Genomic DNA, 17,996 nt, shown 5'->3' with positions numbered 1-17,996 from the left:
GATACAGACATACAGACAGCATAATCATAACCAGTAACCCGTAACCTGGTCTTAGACACCTTATATGACCCCCTTTACATAGGATTTGATGCCACTACAGGATCTTGGTTGCAACCCATGTTCTATATGGTCCCAGTTTATATCAATAATATCACACCATCGTGTTCCTCCTGGTCCACAGTCACTTTTCTCCATCCAGGGAGTCAGCTCTAGCTCTTATCAATGCCAGGCAGAGGTGCTGGAACTAGAGGTGCTGGGGTTACTGCGGCCGCATCCCATGGCTTGAAGTGCTTTCCATCATACACAGGATTTACAGTTTGGGTCATAGGCTTTCAGCACCCCTATTGTACACATTGTTCCAATACCCCTGGGGCCAGAAAGTTTCCACCCTCGACCCCATTTCATTCTAGTTACCCCTAACCGCAAAGCAGTATTGAGCTGTTTGGCTGATCCTTTGTTCCCTGTGACAGAAGGGGATGAGCCCAGATCATCCCTGCAGTAACTCCACAGATCTTATTGCAGTCTCGGGGAGGGCAGGGCTGTGACTCTTCTTTCTCCCCCATACCCAGCTGGCATGGCATGGCATGGGGAGTCCTCTGTACATTTTCTAGGGTGGTGCAGCCTGTGCACCTGCGTCTGTTGTGTGGGACTCCCCAGCAAAATTCTTGCTGAATCAGGCTCCAGCTGATGCCTGGCCATCCTGCACCCTCTTTGAGGCACCTGGTTGTGCAGAAGCCACAGTAACAGTGCACACTTCCCTAAATTCTGACAACCCCCTCCCCACCCGCAGCGGGCAGGGGCTGTGGGCCGTTCTGCGCAGCTGCTTTCTCACACGCAGTCACTGCAGAACTTCAAGGATTAACTCATTTACAGCAAATCTGCCCCTCTTGCATATCCCAGAGTGTTTCCATGCACGCTGGGATGGGACTGTCACATTCCCCTTGGGAAGCTCACAAAGCAGAATGTTAATTAAGAGGCACCAGTGTTCAGTTAACCATGGGGAGCCAGCACTGTCTCACTCTGTGCCCCACGTAGGGATATCCAGGTGAAGTGTATCTGCCTGCACAGTGCAGTGGTGTCACTCCAGGCTGGAACAGAGAGATTCTGTTTCTGCAGGTCTGATGCCAGCTTGTACTGTGACGATGTCGACATTAGGTTCAGTAAAACGATGAATTCGTGCAAGGTCCTTCAGATCCGCTATGCAAGTGTGGAGCGGCTCTTGGAGAGGCTGACAGACCTGCGGTTCCTCAGCATCGACTTTCTCAACACCTTTCTGCATTCATACCGGGTGTTCACCACAGCGGTCGTCGTTCTGGACAAACTTATCACTATCTACAAGAAACCCATCAGTGCAATTCCTGCAAGGTGAGGCTGCTCCGCCTTCTCTGTGCATGAACCGGAGCCCTGACACCTGCGGGGAAGTGGCCTGGGTTCTGAGGGCTAGGGGAAGGGGCTCAGAAGTCAGAACTCCTGGGTTCTTTCCCCGGCTCCCTCAGTCCCTTGCTAGGTTATGCTGGGCAAGACATACATTCACTTGTATCTCCGTTCCCTGTCTGTAAAATGCTCAGATGACTCCCCTCCCCCATACATTTCATTTGGCTGGAGTGTTGTTCTTTAAAGTTCCTTGAGAATGTTAACGCTACCGTTACCTCTGCTCAGACTGTAATGGCCCAGCTTTCCCCCCTTATCCACCATCTTACTTTTAGCTTTGGCTAAGCATTGACTTGGGAATATAAGTCTACAAAAATCAAGGCAAAAGCAGAGTTGTTCAGAACATTAAAAAGAGCTGGAACGAGGAATAAGAGGGCAGAATTAGGAAGGGGAAGATTTGGGCTGAATAGTGGGATCTCAAGGCCCCCCTGCCGCCTGCCTGCTTGGGGTTGGCCCGAGGTCCCCCTCTACCCCCTGCCTGTTTGGGAGCAGCCTGAGGCCCCCGTACCCCCTGCATGTGGGGCTGGCCCAAGATCCCCTGCCACCAGCCCAAGCTGCTCTCCCAAGCCCCACCTCCTGCGCAGGGCTGGCATTGCCGCTTGTCCCCTCCCCTCCACGTGTTCCCAGGCACCCCGCTAGGGTTGCACCCCACTGAAGGTCGCACCCCACTGAAGGTCGCACCCTGCTTTCCTGGCAAAACTGGGCATTTGTCCAGTTTGCTCTTGTCAGCTGATGATCAGTTGGCAAGAGCAAAAGGGACAAATGCCCAGTTTTGCCAAGAAAGTCAGGATGCCTGGGACAGGGCTGAAAAAAAGGGACTGTCTTGGCCAAAAGGAGACCTATGGTCACCCTAGCTTTAAAGCAGCATGAATGGGAATCGTTTTTTTTTTTAACCCAGGTCACTGGAGCTCTTGTTTGCAAGCAGCCAGAACACCAAACTGCTTTATGGCGAGCCGCCCAAATCTCCGAGAGCAAATCGGAAATTCTCATCCCCTCCCCCGCTGTCCATCACCAAGTCGTCCTCGCCGAGCAGAAGGCGGAAGTTGTCCTTAAACATCCCCATCATCACGGGAGGGAAGGCTCTGGACCTGGCTGCACTGAGTTGCTCCTCCAATGGCTATGCAAGCATGTACTCTTCCATGTCACCCTTTAGTAAGACCACTCTTGATATAAACAAACTTTATGTGTCCAGTAACTACCCCAATAAAATACCTGATGAAGGTGAAACTGCATCCGAAAAACAAGAGGAGACTCCTCCAAGCAAGCCAAGTAAGTCACTGTTGTTTCACAGGCTGGTGTGAGGTTCTCGGGCAAACAGTGGGGATCTGAGCAGAGGGAGGCAGTAGAAATGGGCCCAGTTTTGTGTCTCAAGAAAAGAGTGTGATGCATTTGTAGGCTTTAGCAGAAATGTATAATTCACATGCAAGAGGCCATGAAACGTACCCCAGCCTGCAGGGACCGTGCAGCAATCCAACCAACATAACGTGGGGAAGAAAATGTCTGGAGGTGCCTAGAGAGGGATTTGGGAGCAAACACATTGTGCTTGGGCTGTGGAGAAGTGAAGTCAGGCCAGCGGCAGTGCTGGCACTCAGAGAACAGCTGTGGAGTGTGAGTCTGGCGACATGGAGAGGCCAGGACCCATGGAGACTCCCATTGGATCACAACATGGCCACATAAGGTGCTGAAGGAAGACAGCCCGAGCCGGGTGGGAACACAACTGCCATACCACAGGTAGAAGGTGGATTGTGCTGGCCCCTGGCTGGGCAGGCCCCCGGCTACCCCAGCTGACACCAAAACACAGACCTATAAATGTCAGAAAGTCGCAGCAGGAGAAAGGAAGGGGAGACCAAAGCTGGCCAAGTGTCATTGTAACCCTGGCTCACAGCACAATCCGTGGGGAGGGACACTCTGAGCCTGGCAAACTGCCCAGCCCCTCCAGCTGCTCAGTGCCGGGATTTGGGATTAAACACCCACCCGGCGTAAGCCAGGTCTCCCGTCACTTACAGCTCTGACCAGAGCCCTCCGGGTCAAGTACTGGGAAGAGCATATTAGCTTAGCAGGCCTGGCACCGTCTCTCCATCTGATTGACAGTCGCAGTTATTTGCACCTGCAGTTTGTGGGTGCAAGAGCAAAGGGCAGCTTTACAAAATATCTCTCTTTGTGTCCAAGCTGCGCCAGCAGGGAGCCAGTCCTGCAGGTCACTCAGAACTGGCCTGTCCTTTGCCAAATCCAGGCCCCGCCCCCTTTGCGCCAGCCCAGTCGCATGGTGCAAGTGAGGGCAGAGTTTGGCTAATGGGGGCCATGGGAGCTTGGCCTGTCTAAGGAGTGCAGGGTCAGCAAGTAGCAGTACGTTGAACTAAATGAGGCCCATGTCGAACTGCTGCTGGGAGAGGCATGTCACAAGCCACGGTTCAGACACATTCCCAAACCTTCACCGCTTGTCTTGGGAACACAGTGTTACTGATGACTACAGTGGTTTATCACGGGTCAGCGAAAATTCCTGCTTTGATGTTGTCAGCATCTCCCTGGAAGTTATCAAAGCCAAAGAGCCTGATCCCCAGTTGGTGTAAATAAGCTAAACTCCTCTGACTTCTGTGGAGCTACAACCATTGCAGGAAAGATGAAGACAAATTGGAGAAAGTCCAGAGAAGAGCAACAAAAACGATGAAAACACATAACCTCTGAGGGAGGACTGAAACACTGCGGTTTGTTTAGTCTGGAGAAGAGACGACTAAGAGGGGCCATGGTAACAGTTTTCAAGTACGTAAAAGGTTGTTACAAGGAGGAGGGAAAAAAATTATTCCCCTTAACCTCTGGGAATAGGACAAGAAGCAATGGGCTTAGATTGCAGCTAGGGCGCTTTAGGTTGGACATTAGGAAAAACTTCCTAACTGTCAGGGTGGTTAAGCACTGGAATAAATGGCCTAAGGAGATTGTGGAATCTTCATCATTGGGGATTTTTAAGAGCAGGTTGGACAAACACCTGTCAGGGATGGTCTAGACAATACTTAGAGTGCAGGGGACTGGACTAGATGACCCCTCGAGGTCCCTTCCAGTCCTACGATTCTATGATTTACACTAGCTAAGAATCTGGCCTCAAAAGTCCAGAAAACGTTGTTTGAAAGGGAGTGGCTGAGAAAGAGATGGACAGATCTATAGCTAGTTACTCCCAATTAACACATGCGCCTCCTACAATCTGCCCAATTTTACATGGGTTGTGAACACGCTGCCATGCAGCCTTCCATCCCTTGCTGGGCACGTCCTGCGCTCTCACCACCAGACATTTCCGCCCTTAATTCTGAAGCTACCAAGAAAAGTGTTTGCATGTTTAACGAGCAAAAGTTCCATTGGTCAGATATGCACTAGGGCCCCCTGGTGTTCTGTGGGCACTCTCATTTGTACGCACACACCTCATCTCTGTGCAAATGTTGTTATTTGAGTGTACAAAGTGCACTCTGACCTGGGTCCATGAACTGTACCCACTGGGGATTGGATGCACACAATCAGAGGCCCTGAGCCAGGCAGAAGAACAAAGGCCCATGTGGTGACATTCTGAAATGGCCTGGGATGTACAAGTGGGGTGTATTCTAGGATACGCTTCATGGAACCCCCCTTCCCATTATACTTAGTGGTTTGGCATGAAGTTCTCAATGGATGACCAGTATAAATTCCCCGTGTTACACTGTTATCCATCTGTTCCATCCCAGGGACCTTACAGCCAGGTTTAAATTGCAGTAGGCTGTTGTGTTGCTCAGCAGTTCTGTTACCAGGCTCACTACCAATAAACAGAGCCTACATCTCCTGAGCCCGACCGAGCCACTCCCGTGTAGAACTCTCAGACCCCATGAATGCAGTCAGCTGCAGTTATTTACATGCCATGTGGCAACTAAAGCTGAATAACTTTCCGAGCTGTGTAAAGACTTGTGGGTTACCCAGGTCAGACAGTGAGCAGTTTAATTGTGCAAAACGTTTTATGATTTAAGGACAAAAGAAAAATCAAAAATAATTCTCAGGCCACAGAACTTTGGTGCTTTTGATTCTAGTGTGTCCTGTGCTGGATAAAGCAGGGTAGCAAATCCCTTTTGGATGTTAGAGAGATTTGAAGGAGCTAAAATGTGGCTGGTCTGCGCCTGCTTCCAAACCTTGTTTTGCTGCGGTATCTACAGTCACAAGTGGGGAATCTGAACCAGCTGCTTGTTTTCTCCAGGTTCTGAGGTATCAGTTCGGGAGGAGTCAGACACTGATCCAAACCAGAGTGATGAAGCAGAAACTGAGACCTCACCAACGAAATCTCCAACTACCCCTAAAGCCGTCAAATGCAAAAATTCATCAGGTATCGTGTGCAGAAACTCATCTAGCACCTGGGATATTTGCACAGCTACGTTCACTCTTTGGACCTGATTCTCCTCTCAGCTCCACTGGAGTAAATCAGGAGAAGTTCCACTGAAGTCAGTGGAAATACACTGATGTAAAACTGGTGCATATGGAAAGAAAAGCAGGACCTTTCTCTTGAATTTTTTTTTTTTTCTGAAAGAGTGGTGACGGGGGCAGGGTTTTGTCTAGTTGCACCTATGTCCTGCAGATGTTGCGCTCTGGCCTCGTGGATGAGTACCTTCCTCCCCCAGGGCTGCAATGCATTCTGCAGTGAATGTTCCTGTGATGATGTGAGCTCTGGGATGACTCTAGGAGCCACGCTCTTTGAGTGTCTTGTCATTAATAGTTCTCCTTTCCTTTCTGAGGGGGTTAGCAACCTGAGCAACAACTGGAGTGTGCTTCAGAAACTCTGTTAGCCAGAGTCCCTCTGTGAAGCCATTCAACCTGGGCTCTGAACTGCAAGACCTAAGAACCAGTGCGGCATCATCGTTTATGTCTGCCTCAGACGTCTGTGCTGTGCAAGGTGTCCCAGGGAGGAAACTAGGCTTGCATCCCATAAAGGGGTCAGGGTGTGTGTGTGTGTGTGTGTGAGAATAGACTGTGCACACAAGAAGTAAGTATTGCATAGCTTTGTGGGAAAATGCCTAGAGAACATGAAAATCTTTCTGTATGTTCTAACCATTCTGCAGGATTGAACAGAGAACTCCATCATTCAATGAGATGTTTAATAAAGCCTAGATGGAGGATAGAATCCTCTCATAAACTCCCCCTTGAGAGAGAGTTTTCATTTCTGTAGAACACTCCTGGTTTACGCCTTGCTAAAGCTGAGACGGTGGCAGTTGTGCAATGAATTCTGGGGATGTTGTTCATGCGTTTCCGAGGGCAGCATTTGGTCCCAGGCGAAAATGGTTAAATGAAATGGTAAAGGTGAGGAGAGAACCTTTCTCTTCTATACCTACCATTGTTCTCCTGCTTCCTTTTCTAGATTTCTCATTGTTTTCTTATAACAATGGAGTCGTTATGACGTCTTGCCGGGAGCTTGACAGTAACCGCAGTGCCCTGTCAGCTGCTTCCGCTTTTGCAATAGCGACCGCTGGAGCCAACGAGGGCACCCCGACCAAGGAGAAATATCGAAGGATGTCATTAGCAAGTGCAGGTGAGGGAAAACAATGCTCTGTAGCTTGGGGCAGGTTGCAGTTATCCCACTTGAAGAGAAACGTGAGCTGCACAAGTGTGGAGTACAGTACAAACAGTTTATTTCTAGGGTGACCGTCACCGCTGTATCTGGTTACTGTTTCCCCCAAATAAATACAGCATCATCCCATATTATTCAATAGGATGCTTCCCTTAAAAAAAATAGACCAAAGATGACCCACTGCACACTAGATCATGCAGCAGCCGCAGATTCAGCGAACTCCGGCCAAAGAAACCAGTGGCCAGGTGTAGTCGGCTGGCCCTCAGCTTGGGCTTGAGCCATGGTAGCTTTGAGTCTCTTGCCCCTGGGTGCCCAACATGAGCCCCCACTTGTGGGCAATCTCACTGTTCCCAGTGGGAGTTCAGCTCACTCCTTGAGTCCTTTTCAGCACCAATTCACAGTCCCCTTGTCACTAGCCTTTAGCAGCGCTTCCCCAGCGCACCGCAGCCCTCCAGGGCCTTCGCTCGTATGCAGCTTGTCAGGTCCAACTGCCTCAAATGGGGCTGAAGGGAAAGGTTAGCACCTGCCTCAGCCTGAGCTCCCCGTGTTACTGGGGCAGTAGCTGTCCCTGTTCCTGGGAAAACTCCCCACCTCCTTCTCTGGCCAGTCTCACCCATTTAAACTCCACTACTCCAGGTGGAGCATGCTCTGCAGGTGCACCTGAGTGCAGGAATGCCCGTTAGCCTTTCCACCACAGGGATGGGGGGGTGTCCCACAGCTCCAGCATACAGGCTGCTCACAGATGCGGTAGCTGGGCACAGTGGGAAGGATGGACTTTGAGAGAAAAAGGTCCCAGACAATTTAGCCCTGTGCAGATGATGCTCAGTCTATTGTATTGTATTGCACCCATCCATTGGCATGTGGAAATGCCAACTCTCCACTTGCACGTGCAGTTTTATTTGCACACACAAATCCTAGTGCTTGAACGCACATAGCTCTATCGTGTAGCAACCAGAGCCTCTGCCTACAGCCAGTTCTAGTTCTCAGAGTTCACCTTTACATTTAAGAGTGTGTTAACTGGCCATTTGGGCTTTTTTACATTATTTCTGTTAAATTGTGAATATTTTAAGTAATTCCTAAAATAATTGTATATGTGCTAAGTTATTTGCAATGATTTTAGGCTTTCCCCCTGACCAAAGGAATGGGGACAAAGAGTTCGTGATAAGGAGAGCGGCAACCAACAGAGTTCTCAATGTTCTGCGCCACTGGGTCTCCAAACACTCGCAGGTACTTGTTAGCCCTGGGACAAAGGGATGGTTGCGTCTCTGTGGCTGTGTGAGGCAGAGGCTGCGCTGAGGCAATAGGATGAGATTTTACTGAACAATAATGGTACGATGAGCCGGCCTGTTCATTACGGTGAAATTCACCCGGTGCAGAGGGCCCTGTACAGGGCCCACTGGATCCCTCCAGTCCTGAGTAGGCCTTATATGGGCTCTCTGCTGGGGGTGAATGCCACCGTACGCTTCCTGGCTGAGCATGGTGGTCATCAGCCTTTTCCCGTATTTGTATCATTCACACAAGTAGAGAAAAGCTCCCACCTGCTGAAGAGGGGAGGCTGAGGAATCTGCAGATGCAGAACAGAACAGTCCCTGACGTTATGGCAATGTAACGTGCAGAGCATCCAAAGCAACAGACTCTTCATTGGTTTTCCAACCTGGGTACAGAAATGCAAGGCTGGGTCACAGCAGTGGGCTGGGTTTCTGTGTGCGAGAGAATGGGGTTGTAGGAAGAGTTAGGGATGAAAATGGACTGACGGCTGCTCAGCTCTCTGTGGCACCATTCCCCCTTCTCTCACCTGCCCCTCAATGCTGGCATGGTTTGTGGCAGAGTGTGGAGCCGCAGCAGCCATGCTGTTTGTTAACAATTGTGCCCAAACTCTGCTCTGTCCAGATGCCGCTTATGATGTAATGCAAAGAACAAAGTAAGTACAGTGCCCTCCCTTTTGAATTCCTCTCTTGAAGATCTTCTGCGGCAGGAGCAGATTGTAACTGACAAGAGGACAAGCTGTTTCTCTTCCTTAGGAGGACAGACAGCATGTTCTGTCTCTTCTGGCGGGCAGAGATAACATAGTGATTAATGGTGGAGAGATTTTTAAAGGGAAGACAGACGGTGAACCTGCTTGTAATGTGCTATAATCTGAATAAAATGTGTGAAACCTTTTAATGGTACATACTTTTGGCAGGACTTTGAAACCAATGATGAACTAAAATGTAAAGTGATCAGCTTTCTGGAAGAAGTTATACATGATTCTGAGCTCCTGACCCAGGAGAGAAAAGCAGCAGCCAATATCATAAGGTAAAGGCTCATTAGTGGGAATGCCTGTTTTTCCAAAGCATTATGCTGCCTGTTAGCAGCTGCTACCTGCTTTCACCAGGATGGAGGGGGAGTAATATATTCTCTGAGCTGTTTTACCAGTAATTAGATGATATGATTCAGAAAGCAGACATCAAAGATGGGCCAGATTCTCTGTTCAGTGACACTGCTGTAAGAGAGGCAAGTTACTCCCTACCCAGACTGAGTTTATATATTGAGATTTTTACAAGCTCCAGTAAAAGCCCCTCCACAGCCCTGGACACCGTTCGATACTCCATGAACAACAAACTAAATAAAGTATCGGGGGGGGGTAGGTGGGTTAGTCTGAATCTGTAAAAAGCGACAGAGCCCTGTGGCACCTTATAGACTGACAGATGTATGGGAGCATGAGCTTTTTCGTGGGTGAATACCCGTGTTTGATGAAGTGGGTATTCACCCATGAAAGCTTATATGAAATAAACAGACCCTTCAGTTCCCCCAATTGAATCAGATAAATAACAACAGCATAAATAGAATAGAAATTAATCACCTGCCCCTGCATGATCTCCAGAGTCCCACACCACTTCTGCCAGCCCTGCCCAACACCCAGCTCCCCACAGGCGAGGGAGAGAGGTGGGACGTGTAACCCGCTCTGATGGCTGGTAGCGCCCTGAGGAGGGAGCGAGTTCCAGAGGTCAGCAGCAGGAGTAAGTGTCACGACTGGGGCTTGGGTGATCAGAGTCCGGCACAGAGCTGAAGCCAGAGTCGGAGATCAGGGGCAGGAACCAAGACAAGGGAGGAGAGCCGGGCTCAGGAGCCAGGTGAGGTGGCAGGGTCCAAGGTAGCAGCCAACCAGGAATTCACCCAGTTGGCCAGACAACTTCCTGTGCCGCCTCCTGGCTTAAATATTGCAGCTGGTTTAGTCGGGGCTGGTCGCTCCTCAAATCAGGACACCTGTGTGCGGTGCTTCTGGTGGGGCCAGGGTTCCATTGGCCACTCAGCCCACCAGTTACTAACCAGCTGCCGGATGGTGGCTGCACAGGCTGCCTGGGGACCCACAGACCCAGGGATCCTCACAGTAAGAGCTGTTGGCCAGTCCTGCACTGCAGCATGGTGAGTTATCCCTGCTGGGAGTCCTGCTGACTGCACTGGCACTCTGTGCAGGAGGAGCCGTCAGCACCAGAATACCGGATGGCAGGACTGAGCCATGCCATGGACCCCTTGGCATGCTAAGGGCTGCCCATTTCCAACACACCTGCTACCTCTTTTTTTTAACTTGCAATGAAGAGAAGTGGGGGGGGGGGGCGGGTTGAGATGTGCTGCTGCCTCGGTGCACAGGTGCTCATGCTTAACCTTCTGTGCACCAGGGACAGTCTCCCGTCAGCCTGTATCTGGAAAGCAGCAGCCCAGCATGCCTTGCTTCCCTGCGCACGAGGACTTGCAGGCCCAAAGCCTTAACTAGAAAACTCCTGGTGCTGGGAGCCAGTCACACAGTTCCTATCCTCCACGGCCGTCACTGTTTGGCGTATGCTTTGTGAGCATGGGCAGGGCTGTCTGTGCTGTGTGCTAGTTAACAAAGGCAGCTTGTGGAGCTTCCTCTATTCAGTAATTGTGTTGACTGATGTTAGGATGGCGCTGCTTGTGTTCGTTACACTGAGCCTACGGCCACTCAGCATGTGGCATTCCCACCAAAGTCAATGGGAGGCCGTGGTGTGCAATAGCCACATAGGCCTGTGGGACAAAGACACAGACCCCACCACTTCCCACAGGCTCACACCATTTCAGTGTGCGGAGCTAAGTTTGCAGACCCCTACCGACCCCAGTGGGAGCTGGACTTACAGGGATCTGAGGTCACAATTTTTCTTTTTAAATAAGTAAAGTGACAAATCTGACTCTACAGAAGCAGCTTCTTCCATACTCCTAAAAGTTTACTCTATCAAAATATCAACTGAATGAAACTCTAAATGTAAAGCTGTGCTCTGGATTAGTGGCTCTCAGGCTTTCTGGACTACTGTACCTCTTTCAGGAGGCTGATTTGTCTTGCATACCCCAAAGTTACACCTCACTTAAAAATGACTTGCTTACAAAACCAGAGATAAAAATACAAACGTGTCACAGCCACACGGTTACTGAAAACTTGATGACTTTCTCCTTTTTACCATATAGCTACAAAATAAATCAGTTGAAATATAATTATACTTGCATGTCAGCGTATAGTACATAGAGCGGGAGAACCAAGTCATTGCCTGTATGAAACTAGTTTTGTCTTGACTTGGCTGGTGCCTTTTATGGAGCCTGTTGTAAAACTAGGCAAATATCTAGGTGAGTTGAGGTACCCCCTGGAAGAGCTCTGCCTACCCCCGGGGTATGTGTACCCCTGGTTGAGAACCACTGCTCTTGAGCCAAGGAATGCATACAACCTGTTGTTGTTTCAGCTAAAGTAACACTGCTTTTTCCTTGCATAGGACTTTGACTCAGGAAGATCCAGGAGATAACCAGATAACACTGGAGGAGATCATACAGATGGTAAATGCTTTTCTCCCCTCACTTCTTTTAATTACCATCAAGCTGATAGAGTGAATTACTAATATTCTGCTATGAGACACGCAGTCAGTTTTTGCATAGCCTAGATGTATGTTAGTCTGATCGGCTTGTAATCCCTCCAGCAGTGCTTTATTTGAACTGCTCGATTTGTCATGTAACCCTGTCCCTTTGTGATTGTCAACAGAGATTATTTTCTTCAGGCTCTTTCCTAAAATACGGCTCTCTGTTACTCTGTGAATCATCTGGCGCTAAAGCTGGGTAGATAATGCACAGAATGTCTAGAGAATTTATGCTTGAATGTTTTTATGTGCCTGTGCTTTGCCTTTTGTGTTAGCTTCCCGTGAACGTTGCACTAGTCGTGTTCACTAGCACACATTCATGGAAAGCAGATTTCAAAGTCCCCTCTGCAATGAATTTTAAATTCACACACTCACAAGTACCTCTAGTGGAAGGGCTCTTGTGCTCATCCAATCTGGGACAGAAACTATCTAACCAAGAAATACAACTAATTGTGATTGGATCAGAGAGTAAAACAAATGTAAAACCTATTCCTAGCACAGATTAAAATAATGGACACACATGAGAAGTTAATCTGCTCGCAGGCAAAAAGTCAAATTTCATCCAACAAGTTATTGATTGTGAATTATTGGCATAACTGTACCCAGTGCAATACAGCTGAACACTGTCTCCCCTAGAGCCACAGAAAAGTAATACACAGTTTCAGCACAGTGCATGGGGAGTTGGTCACACAACTCTCTTCATGTCTGCAGAATTTGTGTACAGGTTTCACCAGGAACTGGACTGAAATAACAAACCCCCATACATCAGGGTTTGGGTTCACCAAAGGGTGGCTTTTCCCCTGTGCTGGCAAATCCCCAGACACGTGTAACATGTATCAATATTTGAGTGCTCGTTCTGACTGAGTCCCATTCAGTATTGCCAGCCCCACACCTTCAAAAATCCTGAGTCAGGTCCCAAACATTATGAGAGTAGCTTAAAAATCAGGAGATTTATCAAAATAATAAATGTTGTCTTCTTTTTATTTGCCTTCTGGTTCCTGGTTCTTTAGCATTCATTCACTTCATGTTTTCAAGCTTTTCTCTACAATCCTGAGGGCTAGAAACTTAAACAAAGAATGTGGAGATTCTTGTGCAGTCTCTTAATCCCAGCAGCTGAGATTTTAGGAACAACACCAAGTGCTGCAAGACTCTCAGTGAACTCCTCTAAGAGTTGGCCGCACTGCGTTCTGGATGTTAAACATGTGCATGCACACTCAGTCATTTGGGCTTGTTCTGATTTGAGGTTCCATTTCACCCTAATCATGGACTTTGAGACCAGGTCTGGGTCTGGATGTTGAACTCTGCATGCCTACAAAGCTCCAGGATGTTCCGATTCAGGGCTCTGGTTCAGGCCCATCTTGAGTTTTCACCTAATTTTCGTCCCTGGCAGCATTTCCACATTTTGTCCCTACTATAGAATCAAAGGGTTAGAAGGGACCATGGGGTCATCTTGTCTAGCCCCCGTCAAGATGCAGGATTTGTTGTTTCTAACCCATCCCAGACAGGTGGCTCCAGCTTCCACTACCTCCTTAGGCCTCTGTTCCATTGTCCCACTGTTCTTACAGTGGAGAAGTTTTCCCTGAGATTTGATCTAAACCTGCTCTGCTGTAGTTCATCTGCCAAGTATTCGCAAACTGAATGTTTTATACGTTGCTCTAATACAGGAGTAGGCAAACCTATTGGCCCAAGGGCCACATCTGCAAATAGAAATTGTATGGTGGGCCATGAATGCTCACAAAATTGGGGTTGGGGTGCAGGAGGGCGTGAGGGCTCTGGGGCCAGAAATGAGGAGTTCAGGGGGTTGGGGTCTGGGAAGGGGGGCAGGCTCCGGCCTGGGGTGCAGGCTCTGGGGTAGGGCTGAGGATGAGAAGTTTGGAGTGTAGGAGGGTGCTCTGGACTGGGACTGAGGGGTTCGGAGGGCGGGAGGGGGATCAGGGCAAGGGGGTGGGGCATGGGGAGAAGCTCAGGGGGGTGCAGGCTCCCAGCGGCACTTACCTCAAGCGGCTCCCAGAGGCAGCAGCATGTCCCTTCTCCAGCTCCTACGCGGAGCTGCAGCCAGGTGGCTCTGCACGCTGCCCCATCCGCAGGCACAGCCCGTGCAGCTCCCATTGGAGCGAGGCCATGCCACGGCATCCGGGGAGCTGTGTGGAGCAGCCCCCGACCGTGCTCCCCAGCTGGAGAGCCAGAAGGGGGCAAGCCCCTGATCCTGCTCCCCAACGGGAGCTCAAGGGACGGCTTAACACAGCTCACAGGCCAGATCCGGCCCATGGGCTGTAGTTTGCCCATTGCTGCTCTAATAGCTTCCCAGGTATCAAAGTAGTTAAAGTTCTGTTTATCTTGCAGTGTAAAGTGTTTGCTGTAGCCTCCATTTGGGTAGTCTGGCCCCAATTTGGCTGGCACGAGGCCTGCTGATATGCCTCCTTGACTCTATGGGCATTAGAGATTTTCACAGAGAAAATCCACTTTGACATTTTCTTCCTGGAACCCATTTGTACAGAACAATTCCCTTTGGCCTGCAGCAGACTTTAATGAGCCTCTTGACTCCTGTTCCACCTGGCTGGCTTTTAGCCTGCTGCTGTCAACGAGACTGGAGTCAGCTGCTCAGCAGAGCCAACCAGTATTTTAAGGTGAGCAGCCTAGAGATTGCTAGCACACTCCAGTGCTTCTGCTGGGGAGGGAACCCGGGTCTAATTCAGCTTGTGTTTGAGGGTGTCTCTCCCCATCCTCTTCCCCATGATGTCTGCTTGCACAGGGAACGCCAGACACCATTCTGAATTCTCTTTGTTTGCTGGAGTAGCTAGGAGGTTCTGTTCCTGTTCTGAGGACAAAGAGCTCTATCAAAATCCACTTTAAAAAATGAATCGGAGAAGGGAGACGCAGCCTTGCATTTCACCCCTCCTGCATGCGCAGGCCACTTCACAGCTGCCCCCTTGCCATGACTGACCAAGGTACACAACTCCCCCCCAGCAGCTAGACAAGTGCCCCTCATGCTTTGCACTGTGGATACTCACAGAACTAAACCAAGGTTAGACGTGCAGAAGCAGCAAAGTATGCCTGGCTATAATTCCTTGAACAGAGCTGGGCCGCTGCTCAGATCAAAGACCGTATTATATTACATGGCACGCTGTGCAGGATAGAACAATGCAACCACTTCCTTTGGCACGCATTCTTCTGTCAGAGGATGGGCTGTGGGCATGGGGCAGGCACCCCTGGCATGCTGGGGGACTGTACGGGGGCTGTGTCGCACATGGGAGCAACTAGGACGAATTGCAGCAAAGTCGTCCAGAATCCCTCCAGGGGAGCACATGCCAGAGCGGTGGCCCCACCACGCTCTCAGGGGATGCACTGTGCTCTCCGCTCCACAGCCAGCCAGTTGGAGGGAGCGGGGGGACGTGGCCTGGCCTTGCCTTACATCTCCTGTGCCCTTTCAGGCAGCTAATACCCATGAAGGTGTGAGCTGAGGGCACAGACTATTTTCCCCAGGGAGAGTCAGGCAAGCTGCCATGCAGAGGACGAGCAGGGACATGAGTGCTGTGCACCCCACACAGTAGCCAGGGGCACAGCAATCACCGGTTTAGAAATCCCTTATCACGGCACTTCTCTTAGACTGAGGCCCCAGTCAGGCACTGACCATGTCTCTAGCCTGGATGGCTCCTGGCACAATCTGTTCCTCGTTTCCTTATGGCCTTGACAGTTCAAGTTACCCAGTCTGCCAAATCCCCTCTTGCCGGCTGCTGGGAGGATAGAACGTCTGCTTGTTTTCTGGGGGAGACGGAAGCTGTGATGGTCTGTGTTTTCCTGGTTTGCCAAGAGCATGTGCCTCAGCTGGCTACTGATCTCTCTGGACCTGGATTAAAGGGGACGACAGTGTTACAGTAGGTCTGAGGAGGCAGCGTTCAGGCCTGGCTCTGGATTAGGTAGGGGACATGGTTCAAACTGTGAAGTCTTGTGACCAGTCATGGCGACATTTTGGGGCCAATTGATGGAATCTCACTGTTCTGAGCTGCCAACCATTTTAGCCCAAACCAGAATCGGAAGATAGGTGCTCTCACTCTTAGAGCCACTGCAGAACCAGACCCAGAGAGGTGGGTTTGCTCGCCAGGGATTCAGATCTGAACCTTGTCTCCTAAAAAGTGCAGGGGTGGGGATATGAAATTCCAGTTTTGGTTCATCTCAAGTTGTAATGCTCTGGGCTGACTTCTCCCATCAGTCACACTGGTGCAGTCATCTGCTGTTGCTTTGCTTGGTGGAGGCAGTGGGGAATTTTTGTGCTTGTTACAAATGATCCCATTGGCTCTATATAACCTGGAACTAGTATTTTTAAGCTCAAGCACTAGCATCGCTATTGATCACTTGGTAGACTGGGTGCCAGTGAACAAGATGCATTTCAACACGTAAAGTCCTACATCTAGGGACAAAGAACGTCGGCCACACTTACAGGATGGGGGACTCTATCCTGGGAACCGGGGACTCTGAGAAAGATTTGGGGGTTGTGATGGATAATCAGCTGAGCATGAGCTCCCGGTGTGATGCTGTGGTCTAAACAGCTAATGCAGTCCTGGGATGTATAAACAGGAGAGTACCAAGTAGGAGCAGAGAGGTTATTTTCCCTCTGTGTCTGGCACTGGTGCGAACGTTGGAATCCTCTGGCCAGTTCTGGTGCCCACAGTTCAAGAGGGATGTTGATAAATTGGAGAGGGGTCAGAGAAGAGGCACAAGAATGATTTAAGGATTAGAAACCTGCCTTGTCCTGATAGACTCAGGCAGCTCAATCTGCTCAGTTGACCGAAGAGAGGAGCAAGGCTTGGCCTGATCCAAGTCAGTAAGTACTTGATGACAAGGATGTCGGGTGAAAAGCCAGCTGTTCACAGGAATTAATGCTCCTTGGTTTGTTCCATGTTAACATTTAAATGATTTAAATGTAAACGTTGATTGCTTGTATATTCTCACATGCAAGTAGACGATTCCTTAATTAACCTGAGCAGATTCTCAGACATTGGTAAAGTCGCCCTCTCACAAATCCATCTGCCTAGGATGGGTTTTGCTTCTATTAAAGCCAATGGCAAAATTCCTATTAACCTGATGGACACAGGATCAGGGCTTTGTTTTAGGGCCACAGTCAAGTCTATCCCTGGTCAACAAAGCACTCCAGTATGTGCTTAGTTAAGCTGGGTGGGGTGGACTTAAGCCTGTCTTTAACTGTTTTGCTTACCTGGGGCCTTGGTGTCACCAGCCTAGCAACAGCAAAGAAGCTTTTGCCTGGAAATTCGTGGTGCTGATCCAAATGTGGGTAGATCAGACGAGAAAACAACCCAACTCAGAGACTCCATGTTCACATGTGCACAGATCATTTGAGCCTCAAAGAAAATCAACTTCCAAGACGTTATGGACACAACTGGGCTCCTCTTCCTCTTTCTTTTCTATCTAAGTGTGTCGGTGTAGTTCACAGAACACCCACTACTGGATATTCATGACCCCATAGAAAGATCTGTGGGCCTGGGCACCACAGGCAGGGTATGGTCACTGGTAACTAAGGCTGTGTCTACACTACATCATTTATAGCACCGCAGCCGCACTGATGCGACTGTGCCGCTGCAGCATCTCTGATGAAGACGCTCTAAGCTGACAGGAGAGAGCTCTCCCATCGGCTTAATAACTCCTCCCTCCGCCAGAGGGAGCTCTCCTGCCAACATAGCGTTTAGGTCAATGTAACTCCCGTCACTTGGGGGTGGAGTAGCTTGGGGGTGAATTATTCAAGTTATTGCATATTATTACTGATTGATTGATTTGATTATTACTTCATGTTATACCGAAGTGATTTGTAATGTAGACGTAGCCTAGGAGTGTGGTGCTGGACCCTTCGCCCACACTGGTGAGCAGTTACTCACACACACAATCCCATTAAGAGAATGGAAATACTCGTGTGAGTAACTGGCCAGTGTGTGTAAGGGGGTCACAATGTGGCCTTTAAATGATGCTTGCTGCATAAGGTGCATTCTTATTTGTTTCTGGCTAATATAGCAGGGTTGTAACATTTTGGAGAGCTGTATTGGCTCTGATATTCATTTTATTTCAGTGCACAGATTGCAAATGATCCTTCA

The 17,996-nt window shown here is 49.5% G+C and overlaps 1 protein-coding gene across 1 annotated transcript in view; it reads left to right on the top strand.

Moving 5' to 3' along the window:
• Positions 1 to 17,996, top strand: part of RASGRF1 (Ras protein specific guanine nucleotide releasing factor 1) — a 96,949-nt gene that overhangs the window by 60,235 nt on the left and 18,718 nt on the right. Inside the window, exons 14-20 of the mRNA XM_032794225.2 lie at positions 1,117 to 1,365; positions 2,330 to 2,700; positions 5,639 to 5,764; positions 6,791 to 6,961; positions 8,121 to 8,227; positions 9,183 to 9,295; positions 11,758 to 11,818. Coding sequence (XP_032650116.1) covers positions 1,117 to 1,365; positions 2,330 to 2,700; positions 5,639 to 5,764; positions 6,791 to 6,961; positions 8,121 to 8,227; positions 9,183 to 9,295; positions 11,758 to 11,818 — 1,198 coding nt within the window. The remainder of the gene's footprint in view (positions 1 to 1,116; positions 1,366 to 2,329; positions 2,701 to 5,638; positions 5,765 to 6,790; positions 6,962 to 8,120; positions 8,228 to 9,182; positions 9,296 to 11,757; positions 11,819 to 17,996) is intronic.

Source organism: Chelonoidis abingdonii, chromosome 9 (assembly GCF_003597395.2).
Source record: "Chelonoidis abingdonii isolate Lonesome George chromosome 9, CheloAbing_2.0, whole genome shotgun sequence".
NCBI lineage: Eukaryota > Metazoa > Chordata > Testudines > Testudinidae > Chelonoidis > Chelonoidis abingdonii.
This window is presented reverse-complemented; position numbering and strand designations above follow the sequence as displayed.